Raw genomic sequence first — 19238 nt, 5'->3', positions numbered from 1 at the left:
TTTCCCTCACTAGACCTTACCGACTACCCCAGATTAAGGCATAGAATAAACTGAGGACCTTTCCCTCACTAGACTTCTCTACTACCCAGTTAGTACAGAATAGACTGAGGGCCTTTCCCTCACTAGACTTATCTACAATCAAGTTAGTACAGAATAGACTGAGGACCTTTCCCTCATCAACCTTACCTACGATCCAGTTAGTACAGAATAGACTGAGAACCTTTCCCTCACTAGACTTATCTACTACCCAGTTAGTACAGAATAGACTGAGGACCTTTCCCTCACTAGACTTATCTATTACCCATTTAGTACAGAATAGACTGAGGACCTTTCCCTCACCAACCTTATCTACGATCCAGTTAGTACAGAATAGACTGAGGGCCTTTCCCTCACAACCTTATCTATTATCCAGTTAGTACAGAATAGACTGAGGACCTTTCCCTCATCAACCTTATCTATTATCCAGTTAGTACAGAATAGACTTAGGACCTTTCCCTCACAACCTTATCTACGATCCAGTTAGTACAGAATAGACTGAGGACCTTTCCCTCATCAACCTTATCTATTATCCAGTTAGTACAGAATAGACTGAGGACCTTTCCACACAGCCTTATCTACTACCGAGTTAGCACAGAATAGACTGAGGACCTTTCCCTCACTAGACTTATCTACTACCCAGTTAGCATAGAATAGACTGAGAACCTTTCCCTCACTAGACTTATCTACTACCCAGTTAGCACAGAATAGACTGAGGACCTTTCCCTCACTAGACTTATCTACATTCCAGTTAGTACAGAATAGACTGAGAACCTTTCCCTTACCAGCCTTATCTACAACCCAGTTAGTACAGAATAGACTGAGGACCTTTCCCTTACAACCTTATCTATTATCCAGTTAGTACAGAATAGACTTAGGACCTTTCCCTCACAACTTTATCTATTATCCAGTTAGTACAGAATATACTGAGGACCTTTCCTCACAGCCTTATCTACTACCGAGTTAGCACAGAATAGACTGAGGACCTTTCCCTCACTAGACTTATCTACTACCGAGTTAGTACAGAATAGACTTAGGACCTTTCCCTCACAGCCTTATCTACTACCCAGTTAGCACAGAATAGACTGAGAACCTTTCCCTCACTAGACTTATCTACTACCCAGTTAGTACAGAATAGACTTAGGACCTTTCCCTCACCAACCTTATCTACTACTCAGTTAGTACAGAATAGACTGAGGACCTTTCCTCACAGCCTTATCTATTATCCAGTTAGTACAGAATAGACTGAGGACCTTTCCCTCACAGCCTTATCTACTACCCAGTTAGTACAGAATAGACTGAGGACCTTTCCCTCACAACCTTATCTACGATCCAGTTAGTACAGAATAGACTTAGGACCTTTCCCCCACCAGCCTTATCTATTACCCATTTAGTACAGAATAGACTGCATGAGGACCTTTCCCCCACCAGCCTTATCTATTACCCATTTAGTACAGAATAGACTGCATGAGGACCTTTCCCTCACCAGCTTATCCAGCTGTGAGAACAGAATAAGCTGTGTGATCTCTTGAAATTGGTAAATTTATAATTACATCTGTAAATGTTGTTTTTAATCTAGAATCATCAGTAAACACAACATGTATGGTATCCAAAATGTGCTCAGAAAATATTTTAAATAAACATTTTTCCCTGAAATATATGCCCTAATTCTAATTATGAATATATTTTAACAAAATATATGAATTATTCAAAAAAAAAAATCATATATACATATGTCATAATTATTTCTCTTTCAATCTTCAATGTAAAGGATCTAGGAAAAGTCTATCAGCATTCACTTTCCTGATGAATACCTGAGGCAAGATGGGTTTTGGTGGGTTCTGGAATTTTGCGAGGTCGACCTAAAGAAGAGTCTAAACTTCTACGTGATCCTGACTTGGACTGGGTCACTTCTGCCCTTGATTTCACTTCAAGGAATTTGAATGAGTTCAAAGCTGAGGTAGGAGTTGTCAATGAGAAGGAAAATGGACTTGGAGACCGCAGACGAGGAGCCATTCGGCTCTGATTTGATCCGGAACCATATGTTGAAGACAGGTTCTCAGACGACCGAGACTTCCGCGTAGCAATTGGTAAATGTGATGTGAACTTCCTCCCATCAGAAAGAGAAGACGACTGTGAGGACATTGAGAAGGATCGCACACCACGTTCAGATGTCAATCCTGAATTGTTTCGGGAAGGAGCTGATCCTGAGGGTTTTGAATTATTGACAGGTGATGATCCTGGAGCAGGGAATGGTATGGAAAGGACTGGAGAACGAATCTCCAGTTTAGGAACTTTAGCCAAGGAGCTGTTACTTCCTTCCTCGACTCTGATATTTGTTGTGTTATATTCCTCCTCTGACCTGTTGGACAGTGCTGATAGACTTCGACGTTTTGGATGAGGCTGAAGCTGTGACTGGTCTCGACTGTCAGCATCATAAGAATTCCTGTTATCATATAAAAATATCCAAGAGTTATAAATTCTTTAGGAATTGAACAAAAATCTTTCAATTTCATTCTGAAATAATTGTTTAAAAACTTGGATTGAAGATATCAGTTTTTTACCCAACAATCACAACTATCTAATTCTTAAAACAATCACTTAGCCAATGATAACAGCACATTGTGAATGTAAGAATGTTGCTAAGAATAGTGATTTGTGAACAGGATATCAACTCCCTGTTTGCTCACCTGTGTTTCATTCTGTGGACTTTAGAGGAATCGAGCGACCGCCGATGGTTAGAGGAGCTGCTCGCCCTCCCCTTCTCCTGCTTCATGGGAATGTCCAGTTCATTACTACCCGCAAAAGTAGACAGGTACTGTCCCTTACCTGTCGGATATAGAGTTATTTAGCCATTTTCATTGTTCAGGACCAAATATACAATTTTTCAAACAATTTAAACAGATTTTTAAACACTGTATAGATCTGCATGTTATCACCAGACATTACTGTCAGTCACAAAAATATACAGCTTTGATGTGACAGGATTATCAAGACTATTTTGGTAAAATGACAAGCTAATATTAGATAATCTTTATCTATATGTAAGTACTGCTATATATATTTCATAGAAATAAACACTCCATTTTTGGTTAAATTAACGAGTTGTCCTTCCTTAGACAAGAGACTCTCCATACCTGGACCAGAGAGTGGACAGCCGGGGACCACAGCTTTCTGCATGAGGACGTACAAAGCTGTGTTAGCCACCTTCTGCTGACCATCAGATGATGTGTCCTTTCCGGTGCCCTTCACCACAGCAACTTTGACTGTAGGTGCTATAAGGTTGTTCCAGAGTCCTGACAGCCAGTTATAGATAGTGTTAGGATCTTGGGAATGTAGCGGACACATGATGAACTGGTATGGACCAAACATGACATCTGGTAAGCCAAGTTTAGCCACACCATCATTTAGTCTCTGCCACACACACACAATCCACTCAACTGCACGAAACATCATGCTGTCCATCACAGGTAACTGACCATCACCTATGTGGATAAAGTTACGGAGAAGATGTCTGGCCAATAAGTTACGTATAGGCTCGATGTCTATCCGAAAATGTACCCAGCGAAATCTTTGTTGTATGTTTAAATCCAATCCTGTGGATCTGAAAATAAAAAGCAATGTGACCTATGGTAGCATTAAAACATTTCTCAAATTCTAATCAATTAAAGCATAGAATACAAAATCGAGGCTGTATCGGTCAGAAAATTTGAAATGTACCTATAGATTGACATCACAGAAGTTAAACTGTAAAATAAGACCGACGCCACAAAAGTTATATACCGTGTGTTGACTGACATCACAAAAGTTATATACTGATGTCTAGCCGAACATTGTATATGTAGACTGACATCACAAAAGTTATATACTGATGTCTGGCCTAACATTGTACATGTAGACTGACATCACAAAAGTTATATACTGGTGTCTAGCCTAACATTGTACATGTAGACTGACATCACAAAAGTTATATACATGTACTGATGTCTGGCCGAACATTGTACATGTAGACTGACATCACAAAAGTTATATACATGTATTGATGTCTGGCCGAACATTGTACATGTAGACTGACATCACAAAAGTTATATACTGATGTCTGGCCGAACATTGTACATATAGACTGACATCACAAAAGTTATATACTGATGTCTGGCCTAACATTGTACATGTAGGCTGATATTACTAAAGTTATCTGTTACTCAAGTTCGTAATCCACCCACGAATCAATTTACTTACCTAGATTTGTTCATGCTGGCAATGATATAGAAACTATCCAGAAAATAGAATCGAGTCTGATCATCTCCTAAAATAGATAAAACTAAATCTGAATCAAGTGTCCTCTGAGTTAATTGTAAACAGATTTCTCAGACAAAGTTTATTGTGAACAGATTTCTCAGACAAAGTTTGTTGTGAACAGATTTTTCAGACAGAGTTTATTGTGAACAGATTTCTCTGACAGAGTTTATTGTGAACAGATTTCTCAGACAAAGTTTATTGTGAACAGATTTCTCAGACAAAGTTTATTGTGAACAGATTTCTCTGACAGAGTTTATTGTGAACAGATTTCTCTGACAGAGTTTATTGTAAACATATTTCTCTGACAGAGTTTATTGTAAACAGATTTCTATAGCTTTATTTATCCTGACACAATTCTATACAGCTGGATGAGATAACAGCATACATCCATTTACTATTTCTCCATTAGTGAATTCTGATCTACAACAATTCTCAAATCTCTTTGACCTACAGTGTCATCAATCTAAACACAAATCTTTGACCTAAAGTATTTACTTACTTAATCAGAGCACTTTGACCTACAGTACCAGCGAACTTTGACCAATGGTATTTACTCACTTGATCAGTGAACTTTGACCTACAGTACAAATGAACTTTGACCTATGGTACCTACTTACTGTATCTGTTCGTTTTCACCTACAGTACCCAGTACTTACCCTCGGTAGTGAATGTGTGAAACTGTCCTCTGTGCTCTATTGCTGCAAGTAATTTCCCAAAGAGGACAGCAACATCCACCTTCTCAAGGTCATCTAAGATAAGGATTGGGGCCCGGTCATCTGACTCTACACCTTCGCGTACCATGCAGCCTGAAAAGTCGAAGTCCGCAAAGGTCAGGATCAATGCAGGCTACAAACTTCATTTTGTGAATCAACAAGATTAATATTTCCAAGGACTATGATGTATAACTAGGACTGTAAGCCCGGGGCAAAAACTGTTTCATTGTACTGAAATTTTGAATTTTTACAAATTAAGACTTTATTTTGCATGCATATGTAAATTCCAACTTGTTAAACTTTTTTTGCATTGGCTGTCCTGGCAATAAACCTATACAGTACTGTTCATCCTCCCTTAATATCCCTATGTACCATTTGGTCCAAATTGGTCAATATCCAAATTCCAACCAATCAGAGGCCACCATTTGCCTTAGCATAGTTGTCATGGCAACAAAACCTATATAGTGCTATTTGGCATATCCTAATATCCCTATCAACCATATTTGGCCAAAATCAGACAATAACTAAATTCTGACCAATCAGAGGCCCAGATTGTATTGCCATGGTGATAGTTTTGGAAACAACTAATATGTCAAACTATTTAATTTGTTTACTTACAACATTTGACCAAAGATGAATGAAATCGGCCAAACGACTGAGTGAGGAGTTATAGCTCTTTATCGGAAAATCTGTTTATAGTGATCAGTTACCATTATGATAGCAACCATAATTTTGAGAGAAAAAAAAGTTGCATGCAAATCTACATATTGTCCTATTATTTGTGTGAAGTTTCGACATTGGAATCGGATCACCAGTTTAGAAGGAGTTGTCAGGCCAAATTTTTCTACAGACAGGCTGATTCAAGTATCCCCCCTCCCCCCTAACTTTGTTGGGGGTGGGTCGGGTGTTGTGTTATAATAAAAGGCAAATCCTAACTGCATTTATTCACAGGAGAATCTGTCAAGACCTTCATTAAAACAACATCTATGTTTTATCAGGATTTAAATGTTAATAAATTTGTACTTACCTGTGCTTTGCAACAGGTTTACAAGATCACGATGGCAGAAAGTCTCATGAAGGACAATGCTGTGAATCTGGGGAACTTTTCCACTTTCTTTTTCCTTTCTCTGTAAACATAACACAAAATTTCAAATAAATAATACAATTTCAATTGACACAAAATAAGTAATTTTTTTATATATTTTATGCTGATGATCTTTTGTAAATTCCTGTTTTAGAATTACAAGTACCATACTAAAAACTGTCCATTAATTAGAAATAGTGGACAGTTTGCTCTAATAATGGAAAGCTAACATATGATATATAATGGTCTATACAAATAATGGCTGATGTCCTAGATAGGTCATAATACTGATGCAGGGTAAGACTATGTACAGATATGAGATGGGCTAGTCTGTGACCTACTATTACTGAAGATTAGGACTACGTACAGCTATGAGATGGGCTAGTCTGTGACCTACTATTACTGAAGATTAGGACTACGTACAGCTATGAGATGGGCTAGTCTGTGACCTACTATTACTGAAGATTAGGACTACGTACAGCTATGAGATATGGGCTAGTCTGTGATCTATTACTGAAGATTAGGACTACGTACAGCTATGAGATGGGCTAGTCTGTGACCTACTATTACTGAAGATTAGGACTACGTACAGCTATGAGATGGGCTAGTCTGTGACCTACTATGACTGAAGATTAGGACTACGTACAGCTATGAGATGGACTAGTCTGTGACCTACTATTACTGAAGATTAGGACTACGTACAGCTATGAGATGGGCTAGTCTGTGATCTACTATGACTGAAGATTAGGACTACGTACAGCTATGAGATGGACTAGTCTGTGACCTACTATTACTGAAGATTAGGACTACGTACAGCTATGAGATGGGCTAGTCTGTGACCCACTATTACTGAAGATTAGGACTACGTACAGCTATGAGATGGGCTAGTCTGTGACCTACTATTACTGAAGATTAGGACGACGTACAGATATGAGATGGGCTAGTCTGTGACCTACTATGACTGAAGATTAGGACTACGTACAGCTATGAGATGGGCTAGTCTGTGACCTACTATGACTGAAGATTAGGACTACGTACAGCTATGAGATGGGCTAGTCTGTGGGCCACTATTACTGAAGATTAGGACTACGTACAGATATGAGATGGGCTAGTCTGTGATCTATTACTGAAGATTAGGACTACGTACAGCTATGAGATGGGCTAGTCTGTGACCTATTATAACAGAAGATTAGGACTACGTACAGCTATGAGATGGACTAGTCTGTGACCTACTATTACTGAAGATTACGACTACGTACAGCTATGAGATGGGCTAGTCTGTGGGCCACTATTACTGAAGATTAGGGCTACGTACAGATATGAGATGGGCTAGTCTGTGACCTACTATTACTGAAGATTAGGACTACGTACAGCTATGAGATGGGCTAGTCTGTGATCTATTACTGAAGATTAGGACTACGTACAGCTATGAGATGGGCTAGGCTGTGACCTACTATTACTGAAGATTAGGACTACGTACAGCTATGAGATGGGCTTGTCTGTGATCTACTATGACTGAAGATTAGGACTACGTACAGCTATGAGATGGGCTAGTCTGTGGGCCAGGTATGTCTTGCCAGTCTTCTCAGGGCCATAAAATACCACACTCTTGTAGTGCTCCAGCTGTGGATGAGAAGGTTAGAAATCATAACTGTTGTTCCTTAATGAGTCTGTTGAATTATCATTTGTTATAGTACTGGAACCAAAAGCATGTTTCAAGAAATAAATGATGATAAGATCTTTAATTAATCTATTTTTTCACTTGAAACTTACATGTAAGGTTAAGAAAGAAACATTTAATGGTTGTTTAGAGTTACTCACTAGTCTGATGTAGTTGTGTATGACAGAGACAGGAAACAAAACATCCCAGGCCACACATTCCACTGTGTCTACAAAGAAAATATACATTATGTAACCCAGGCCACACATTCCACTGTGTCTACAAGGAAAATATACATTATGTAACCCAGACCACACATTCGACTGTGTCTACAAGGAAAATATACAGCATGTAACCCAGGCCACACATTCCACTATGTCTACAAGGAAAATATACATTATGTTACCCAGACCACACATTCCACTGTCTACAAGGAAAATATACATTATGTTACCCAGGCCACACATTCCACTGTCTACAAGGAAAATATACATTATGTAACCCAGGCCACACATTCCACTGTGTCTACAAGGAAAATATACATTATGTTACCCAGACCACATTCGACTGTGTCTACAAGGAAAATTATACATTATGTAACCCAGACCACACATTCGACTGTGTCTACAAGGAAAATATACAGTATGTAACCCAGGCCACACATTCGACTGTGTCTACAAGGAAAATATACATTATGTTACCCAGACCACACATTCCACTGTCTACAAGGAAAATATACATTATGTTACCCAGGCCACACATTCGACTGTGTCTACAAGGAAAATATACATTATGTTACCCAGGCCACACATTCGACTGTGTCTACAAGGAAAATATACATTATGTTACCCAGACCACACACTCTACTATCTCTACAAGGAAAATATACATTATGTTACCCAGGCCACACATTCCACTGTCTACAAGGAAAATATACATTATGTAACCCAGGCCACACATTCTACTGTGTCTACAAGGAAAATATACATTATGTAACCCAGGCCACACATTTTACTGTGTCTACAAGGAAAATATACATTATGTTACCCAGAGCACACACTCTACTATGTCTACAAGGAAAATATACATTATGTTACCCAGGCCACACATTCCACTGTGTCTACAAGGAAAATATACATTATGTTACCCAGGCCACACATTCCACTGTCTACAAGGAAAATATACATTATGTTACCCAGGCCACACATTCCACTGTCTACAAGGAAAATATACATTATGTTACCCAGGCCACACATTCGACTGTGTCTACAAGGAAAATATACATTATGTTACCCAGGCCACACATTCGACTGTGTCTACAAGGAAAATATACATTATGTTACCCAGACCACACATTCGACTGTGTCTACAAGGAAAATATACATTATGTTACCCAGGCCACACATTCCACTGTCTACAAGGAAAATATACATTATGTTACCCAGACCACACATTCGACTGTGTCTACAAGGAAAATATACATTATGTTACCCAGACCACATTCGACTGTGTCTACAAGGAAAATTATACATTATGTTACCCAGACCACACATTCCACTGTGTCTACAAGGAAAATATACATTATGTAACCCAGACCACACATGAGTGTGTCTACAAGGAAAATATACATTATGTAACCCAGACCACACATTCGACTGTGTCTACAAGGAAAATATACATTATGTTACCCAGGCCACACATTCCACTGTCTACAAGGAAAATATACATTATGTTACCCAGACCACACATTCGACTGTGTCTACAAGGAAAATATACATTATGTTACCCAGACCACATTCGACTGTGTCTACAAGGAAAATTATACATTATGTTACCCAGACCACACATTCCACTGTGTCTACAAGGAAAATATACAGTATGTAACCCAGACCACACATTCGACTGTGTCTACAAGGAAAATATACATTATGTAATCCAGACCACACATTCGACTGTGTCTACAAGGAAAATATACATTATGTTACCCAGGCCACACATTCCACTGTCTACAAGGAAAATATACATTATGTTACCCAGGCCACACATTCCACTGTCTACAAGGAAAATACACATTATGTTACCCAGACCACACATTCCACTGTGTCTACAAGGAAAATATACATTATGTTACCCAGACCACACATTCGACTGTGTCTACAAGGAAAATATACATTATGTTACCCAGGCCACACATTCCACTGTCTACAAGGAAAATACACATTATGTTACCCAGACCACACATTCCACTGTGTCTACAAGGAAAATATACAGTATGTAACCCAGACCACACATTCGACTGTGTCTACAAGGAAAATATACATTATGTAACCCAGACCACACATTCCACTGTCTACAAGGAAAATATACATTATGTTACCCAGGCCACACATTCGACTGTGTCTACAAGGAAAATATACATTATGTAACCCAGACCACACATTCCACGGTCTACAAGGAAAATATACATTATGTTACCCAGACCACATTCGACTGTGTCTACAAGGAAAATTATACATTATGTAACCCAGACCACACATTCGACTGTGTCTACAAGGAAAATATACATTATGTAACCCAGACCACACACTCTACTATGTCTACAAGGAAAATATACATTATGTTACCCAGGCCACACATTCTACTGTGTCTACAAGGAAAATATACATTATGTAACCCAGACCACACATTCGACTGTGTCTACAAGGAAAATATACATTATGTTACCCAGACCACACATTCCACTATGTCTACAAGGAAAATATACATTATGTAACCCAGGCCACACATTCCACTATGTCTACAAGGAAAATATACATTATGTTACCCAGGCCACACATTCTACTATGTCTACAAGGAAAATATACATTATGTTACCCAGACCACACATTCCACTATGTCTACAAGGAAAATATACATTATGTAACCCAGACCACACATTCCACTATGTCTACAAGGAAAATATACATTATGTAACCCAGACCACACATTCCACTATGTCTACAAGGAAAATATACATTATGTAACCCAGACCACACATTCGACTGTGTCTACAAGGAAAATATACATTATGTTACCCAGACCACACATTCTACTGTGTACAAAGAAAATATACATTATGTTACCCAGGCCACACATTCTACTGTGTACAAAGAAAATATACATTATGTTACCCAGGCCACACATTCTACTGTGTCTACAAAGAAAATATACATTATGTTACCCAGACCACACATTCCACTGTGTACAAAGAAAATATACATTATGTTACCCAGGCCACACATTCTACTGTGTACAAAGAAAATATACATTATGTTACCCAGGCCACACATTCTACTGTGTACAAAGAAAATATACATTATGTTACCCAGGCCACACATTCCACTATGTCTACAAAGAAAATATACATTATGTTACCCAGACCACACATTCTACTGTGTACAAGGAAAATATACATTATGTAATGCTATGACTGGTAATAGATTGCCAACTCATAGTTATCTAACTTTCTTTATTAGAGAGCAGACACATTGCCGATCAACTAGTACATTGAGTTTGGATCCATCAGAAGTGGCCAGGAAAAGTAATTTACTCACTTAAGTCACAATTAGATTTTGCTATTAATAATTATGCTTGATTAGTTGTGCAGCAACCTACTTGCAAGAATGATGGTTATCTCCCTTCGACTGCTTTCCCGTATCATACTGTGTGGTAGTGTGTTGCTATGGGAGCCAAGTTCCCATCTGTGGTTACCTGTCAAACAAGATATACATCAACTAGTGAGAAAAAATATCTAACTTACCTAATGAGGAACAACTATTCTTTTTTAAATACTGAATATAATAAATCCCTTATATGTCCAACCTCAATTATGACTCAAGTAAAAATTTCACAAATTAGAGAAAAAAATGTTTTTAAAATGTTTTAAACTGTTATCACAACAACAGAATTTTTACAATTTTTTTATGACATCTGAACGACTTCCGGCACAGTGTTTTAATGCCATCTGAATTTTTATGTTTTACAATACCCAACTATTTTCAAAAAAATCAACTTAACAATCGCAGTAATTTCATCCGAGTATAACAACCACAAGAAACCTCTGTCCTGTCTCTATAGAACTGACCTATAGAACAACTGTGTATACAGTTTGAGTCCAGGCCTAGACTGTACTGGATGTTATCCATTGCAATCTCAGGATCCAGGCGACTGGTGCGTTTGGTACGAAGGCCTGTGTCAATCTGTGAGAAGTAGTTGGTGAGGGTATGTTGGAGACGTGTCTCAAGCCCAGCCCAGCTCAGTCCTCCTTCCACCGACAGATGGCCAATAACAAACTTCTGACTGGGTAGGTGTAAGGTGGTAAAGTCCTCAGATAGGTTAGGGTACTGTAGTTCCAGAGTGACAGTCAACAGAAGGTCCTTTCCACCTGCTGATATCAAAGATGATTTATCATCCATTCTTTTATCAACTAAACATAGTTTTCACATATAAAATTACAATACTGATCTACAAACTTAAGTAAATTGTATTTCTCCCAGCTATAAATTAACCTACTAAAACAGTAACACAGTGTACAGCAGGTTATGGACTTACTTCTTTGCTGTATAAACTCCTTGCACGCCACCGAGGCAACGTCCATTATGGTACGTCCCCATCGGTCCTGATGCTGGACGTTCACGTCACATATGTTCATTATAACAGCAAGACAGTCCTGTCAAAAAGTAAAATATCTTACTGACAGTTAATATAATTATCCTGGTAAACACTGGACATTACTGACAGTTAATATAATTATCCCAGTAAACACTGGACATTACTGACAGTTAATACAATTATCCAGGTAAACACTGGACATTACTGACAGTTAATATAATTATCCCGGTAAACACTGGACATTACTGACAGTTAATACAATTATCCCGGTAAACACTGGACATTACTGACAATTAATACAATAATCCCGGTAAACACTGGACATTACTGACAATTAATATAATTATCCCCGGTAAACACTGGACATTACTGACAGTTAATATAATTATCCCCGGTAAACACTGGACATTACTGACAATTAATATAATTATCCTGGTAAACACTGGACATTACTGACAGTTAATACAATTATCCCGGTAAACACTGGACATTACTGACAGTTAATATAATTATCCTGGTAAACACTGGACATTACTGACAGTTAATATAATTATCCTGGTAAACACGTGACATTACTGACAGTTAATATAATTATCCTGGTAAACACTGGACATTACTGACAATTAATATAATTATCCTGGTAAACACTGGACATTACTGACAGTTAATACAATTATCCCGGTAAACACTGGACATTACTGACAGTTAATATAATTATCCTGGTAAACACTGGATATTACTGACAGTTAATACAATTATCCCAGTAAACACTGGACATTACTGACAGTTAATATAATTATCCTGGTAAACACTGGACATTACTGACAGTTAATACAATTATCCCAGTAAACACTGGACATTACTGACAGTTAATACAATTATCCCGGTAAACACTGGACATTACTGACAGTTAATACAATTATCCTGGTAAACACTGGACATTACTGACAGTTAATATGAATTATCCTGGTAAACACTGGACATTACTGACAGTTAATATAATTATCCTGGTAAACACTGGACATTACTGACAGTTAATATAATTATCCTGGTAAACACTGGACATTACTGACAGTTAATACAATTATCCTGGTAAACACTGGACATTACTGACAGTTAATATAATTATCCCGGTAAACACTGGACATTACTGACAGTTAATACAATTATCCTGGTAAACACTGGACATTACTGACAGTTAATACAATTATCCTGGTAAACACTGGTCATTACTGACAGTTAATACAATTATCCTGGTAAACACTGGTCATTACTGACAGTTAATACAATTATCCTGGTAAACACTGGACATTACTGACAGTTAATATAATTATCCCGGTAAACACTGGACATTACTGACAGTTAATATAATTATCCCGGTAAACACTGGACATTACTGACAGTTAATACAATTATCCCGGTAAACACTGGACATTACTGACAGTTAATACAATTATCCTGGTAAACACTGGACATTACTGACAGTTAATACAATTATCCCGGTAAACACTGGACATTACTGACAGTTAATACAATTATCCTGGTAAACACTGGACATTACTGACAGTTAATATAATTATCCCGGTAAACACTGGATACTACTGAGAACATACAGAGCTACATAACACCGCCCTATAACTCAGTATCATCTAGATAGATTTTAAATGATCTATATTTAGTGTGACCTCTGTAATTATAAAAGGATGACTTCAAAGTTCAGAATGAATATATGCAATACCATCACACTTTTAGTATAGATTTTTCAAAAAACAAGTTATGTCAAAATTCGACCATGTATATGTAAATTTTACCTCAAATTTTTGAAATTTATATAAAAATTTCTTACTGGTGATGGTCTGATGGCAGCAACAAATGCAATGGTCCAGCCGTCCTTGTCAGCCATGTTGATGGCCCTCTGTATGGTGCCATCACTCTGTGAGGCTGTAGAAGGGGAGCCTGGTGGGTCCCGATGGGGGCTTCGGGGGTCATAGGTCAGAAGGGCATGGAGACAGTCAACATGTCCAGGGTGAACAACACAATGTAGAGGTGTCCAACTGGTCTGTCAACAGTGCAACAGGAGAATAATTATCTATTAATAGTAAATGAAAGAAAAACAATCTATTGATAGTACAGTGGGTGAAGATCGAGGTAGAATGGTGGAGTAACTATCTATTAATAGTACACAGGAAGAATAAATGTGTATTAATAGTTCAGAAGGAAAACAACAACATACTCAAAGTACAGTAGACAAATAAAAGTCTATTAATAGTACAAGAGAATAGCTACTGTTGTTATATAACAATCTATTTATGTTACAGGGGGAGAATAATAATGTATCAATGGTACCGAAGGACAATTACAATCTATTAATAGTACAGACCACAGAGGGAGAATAACAATCTATTAATAGTACAGACCACAGAGGGAGAATAACAATATATTAATAGTACGTATACGTACCACAGAGGGATAATAGCAATCTATTAATAGTACAGACCACAGAGGGAGAATAACAATCTATTAATAGTACAGACCACAAAGGGAGAATAACAATCTATTAATAGTACAAACCACAGAGGGAGAATAGCAATATATTAATAGTACAGACCACAGAGGGAGAATAACAATCTATTAATAGTACAGACCACAAAGGGAGAATAACAGTCTATTAATAGTACAGACCACAAAGGGAGAATAACAATCTATTAATAGTACAGACCACAGAGGGAGAATAACAATCTATTAATAGTACAAACCACAAAGGGAGAATAACAATCTATTAATAGTACAGACCACGAGGGAGAATAACAATCTATTAATAGTACAGACCACAAAGGGAGAATAACAATCTATTAATAGTACAGACCACAGAGGGAGAATAGCAATCTATTAATAGTACAGACCACAAAGGGAGAATAACAATCTATTAATAGTACATACCACAGAGGGAGAATAACAATCTATTAATAGTACAAACCACAAAGGGAGAATAACAATCTATTAATAGTACAGACCACAAAGAGAGAATTACAATCTATTAATAGTACAGACCACAGAGGGAGAATAACAATCTATTAATAGTACAGACCACAGAGGGAGAATAACAATCTATTAATAGTACAGACCACAAAGGGAGAATAACAATCTATTAATTGTCCAAGTCAGTTAATGGTATGGAAATACCAAAAATTACCTCTGTTAATGTTTTTAATTGATCAAACATAACCTCAAACATAACCAATGTTTACATGTAGCAATGTGAAGAATGTTGCTTATACATGCAGTATACATAGTAGTGTACATGTGTCACATATTTCTCAATGGTGACCTTACAAATAGACCAAGGTCATTTGTATGCTGAATCTTTATAAACTCTTCCCAGTGTATCTTCTGGTCAAATATCAGATCAGTTAAATGCTTTAGGTTTTCTAAAAATTGAAATATGATGGATGGCAGAAGACAGGCTTGTTCCATGCGAGTCCTGTAGACTCGAATAGAGTTTACAGTGAGTTGTGTCCTGTAGACCTACATTAGAGTTTACAGTGAGTTGTGTCCTGTAGACTTACATTAGAGTTTACAGTGAGTGGAGTTCTGTAGACTTACATTAGAGTTTACAGTGAGTTGTGTCCTGTAGACCTACATTAGAGTTTACAGTGAGTTGTGTCCTGTAGACTTACATTAGAGTTTACAGTGAGTGGAGTTCTGTAGACTTACATTAGAGTTTACAGTGAGTTGTATCCTGTAGACCTACATTAGAGTTTACAGTGAGTTGTGTCCTGTAGACTTACATTAGAGTTTACTGTGAGTTGTGTCCTGTAGACTTACATTAGAGTTTACAGTGAGTTGTGTCCTGTAGACTTACATTAGAGTTTACAGTGAGTTGTGTCCTGTAGACTTACATTAGAGTTTACAGTGAGTTGTGTCCTGTAGACCTACATTAGAGTTTACAGTGAGTTGTGTCCTGTAGACTACATTAGAGTTTACAGTGAGTTGTGTCCTGTAGACTTACATTAGAGTTTACAGTGAGTTGTGTCCTGTAGACTTACATTAGAGTTTACTGTGAGTTGTGTCCTGTAGACTTACATTAGAGTTTACTGTGAGTTGTGTCCTGTAGACTTACATTAGAGTTTACAGTGAGTTGTGTCCTGTAGACTTACATTAGAGTTTACAGTGAGTTGAGTCATGTCGACTTACATTAGAGTTTACAGTGAGTGGAGTTCTGTAGACCTACATTAGAGTTTACAGTGAGTTGTGTCCTGTAGACTTACATTAGAGTTTACAGTGAGTTGTGTCCTGTAGACCTACATTAGAGTTTACAGTGAGTTGAGTCCTGTAGACTTACATTAGAGTTTACAGTGAGTTGTGTCCTGTAGACTTACATTAGAGTTTACAGTGAGTTGTGTCCTGTAGACTTACATTAGAGTTTACAGTGAGTTGTGTCCTGTAGACTTACATTAGAGTTTACAGTGAGTTGAGTCCTGTAGACTTACATTAGAGTTTACTGTGAGTTGTGTCCTGTAGACTTACATTAGAGTTTACAGTGAGTTGAGTCCTGTAGACTTACATTAGAGTTTACTGTGAGTTGTGTCCTGTAGACTTACATTAGAGTTTACTGTGAGTTGTGTCCTGTAAACTTACATTAGAGTTTACAGTGAGTTGTGTCCTGTAGACCTACATTAGAGTTTACAGTGAGTTGTGTCCTGTAGACTTACATTAGGGTTTACAGTGAGTTGTGTCCTGTAGACTTACATTAGAGTTTACAGTGAGTGGAGTTCTGTAGACTTACATTAGAGTTTACTGTGAGTTGTGTCCTGTAGACTTACATTAGAATATACAGTGAGTTGTGTCCTGTAGACTTACATTAGAGTTTACAGTGAGTTGTATCCTGTAGACTTACATTAGAGTTTACAGTGAGTTGTGTCCTGTAGACTTACATTAGAGTTTACTGTGAGTTGTGTCCTGTAGACTTACATTAGAGTTTACAGTGAGTTGGAGTCCAGTAGACTTACATTAGAGTTTACAGTGAGTTGTGTCCTGTAAACTTACATTAGAGTTTACAGTGAGTTGTGTCCTGTAGACTTACATTAGAATATACAGTGAGTGGAGTCCTGTAGACTTACATTAGAGTTTACAGTGAGTTGTGTCCTGTAGACTTACATTAGAGTTTACAGTGAGTTGTGTCCTGTAGACTTACATTAGAGTTTACAGTGAGTTGAGTCCTGTAGACTTACATTAGAGTTTACAGTGAGTTGTGTCCTGTAGACTTACATTAGAGTTTACAGTGAGTTGTGTCCTGTAGACTTACATTAGAGTTTACAGTGAGTTGTGTCCTGTAGACTTACATTAGAGTTTACAGTGAGTTGTGTCCTGTAGACTTACATTAGGAGTTTACAGTGAGTTGTGTCCTGTAGACTTACATTAGAGTTTACAGTGAGTTGTGTCCTGTAGACTTACATTAGAGTTTACAGTGAGTTGTGTCCTGTAGACTTACATTAGAGTTTACAGTGAGTTGTGTCCTGTAGACTTACATTAGAGTTTACAGTGAGTTGATGTCCTGTAGACTACATTAGAGTTACAGTGAGTTGTGTCCTGTAGACTTACATTAGAGTTTACAGTGAGTTGTGTCCTGTAGACTTACATTAGAGTTTACAGTGAGTGGAGTCCTGTAGACTTACATTAGAGTTTACAGTGAGTTGTGTCCTGTAGACTTACATTAGAGTTTACAGTGAGTGTGTCCTGTAGACTTACATTAGAGTTTACAGTGAGTTGTAGTCCTGTAGACTTACATTAGAGTTTACAGTGAGTTGTGTCCTGTAGACTACATTAGAGTTTACAGTGAGTTGTGTCCTGTAGACTTACATTAGAGTTTACAGTGAGTTGTGTCCTGTAGACTTACATTAGAGTTTACAGTGAGTTGTGTCCTGTAGACTTACATTAGAGTTTACAGTGAGTTGTAGTCCTGTAGACTTACATTAGAGTTTACAGTGAGTTGTGTCCTGTAGACTTACATTAGAGTTTACAGTGAGTTGTGTCCTGTAGACTTACATTAGAGTTTACAGTGAGTTGTGTCCTGTAGACTTACATTAGAGTTTACAGTGAGTTGTGTCCTGTAGACTTACATTAGAGTTTACAGTGAGTTGTGTCCTGTAGACCTACATTAGAGTTTACAGTGAGTTGTGTCCTGTAGACTTACATTAGAGTTTACAGTGAGTTGAGTCCTGTAGACTTACATTAGAGTTTACAGTGAGTTGTGTCCTGTAGACTTACATTAGAGTTTACAGTGAGTTGTGTCCTGTAGACTTACATTAGAGTTTACAGTGAGTTGTGTCCTGTAGACTTACATTAGAGTTTACAGTGAGTTGTGTCCTGTAGACTTACATTAGAGTTTACAGTGAGTTGTGTCCTGTAGACCTACATTAGAGTTTACAGTGAGTTGTGTCCTGTAGACTTACATTAGAGTTTACAGTGAGTTGAGTCCTGTAGACTTACATTAGAGTTTACAGTGAGTTGAGTCCTGTAGACTTACATTAGAGTTTACAGTGAGTTGTGTCCTGTAGACTTACATTAGAGTTTACAGTGAGTTGTGTCCTGTAGACTTACATTAGAGTTTACAGTGAGTTGTGTCCTGTAGACTTACATTAGAGTTTACAGTGAGTTGAGTCCTGTAGACTTACATTAGAGTTTACAGTGAGTTGAGTCCTGTAGACTTACATTAGAGTTTACAGTGAGTTGTGTCCTGTAGACTTACATTAGAGTTTACAGTGAGTTGTGTCCTGTAGACTTACATTAGAGTTTA

General features: G+C 37.6%; 1 protein-coding gene across 1 annotated transcript in view; it reads right to left on the bottom strand.

Annotated features, from left to right (window-relative positions):
- Window positions 1–1772: 1772 nt before the first annotated feature.
- Window positions 1773–19238, bottom strand: part of LOC117331024 (cortactin-binding protein 2-like) — a 59035-nt gene continuing 41569 nt past the window's right edge. Inside the window, exons 10-21 of the mRNA XM_033889617.1 lie at window positions 14289–14501; window positions 12383–12500; window positions 11916–12218; window positions 11447–11542; window positions 7954–8021; window positions 7669–7755; window positions 6076–6175; window positions 4992–5141; window positions 4276–4342; window positions 3174–3640; window positions 2727–2865; window positions 1773–2482 (exon numbers count right to left, since the gene is read on the bottom strand). Of these exons, the coding sequence (XP_033745508.1) occupies window positions 1825–2482; window positions 2727–2865; window positions 3174–3640; window positions 4276–4342; window positions 4992–5141; window positions 6076–6175; window positions 7669–7755; window positions 7954–8021; window positions 11447–11542; window positions 11916–12218; window positions 12383–12500; window positions 14289–14501 (2466 nt within the window). The 3' untranslated portion in view covers window positions 1773–1824. The remainder of the gene's footprint in view (window positions 2483–2726; window positions 2866–3173; window positions 3641–4275; window positions 4343–4991; window positions 5142–6075; window positions 6176–7668; window positions 7756–7953; window positions 8022–11446; window positions 11543–11915; window positions 12219–12382; window positions 12501–14288; window positions 14502–19238) is intronic.

The sequence above is a fragment of the Pecten maximus genome, chromosome 7 (assembly GCF_902652985.1).
Source record: "Pecten maximus chromosome 7, xPecMax1.1, whole genome shotgun sequence".
Lineage (NCBI taxonomy): Eukaryota > Metazoa > Mollusca > Bivalvia > Pectinida > Pectinidae > Pecten > Pecten maximus.
The sequence above is the reverse complement of the archived record's forward strand: the minus strand, read 5'-3'. Positions and strand labels throughout refer to the sequence as shown.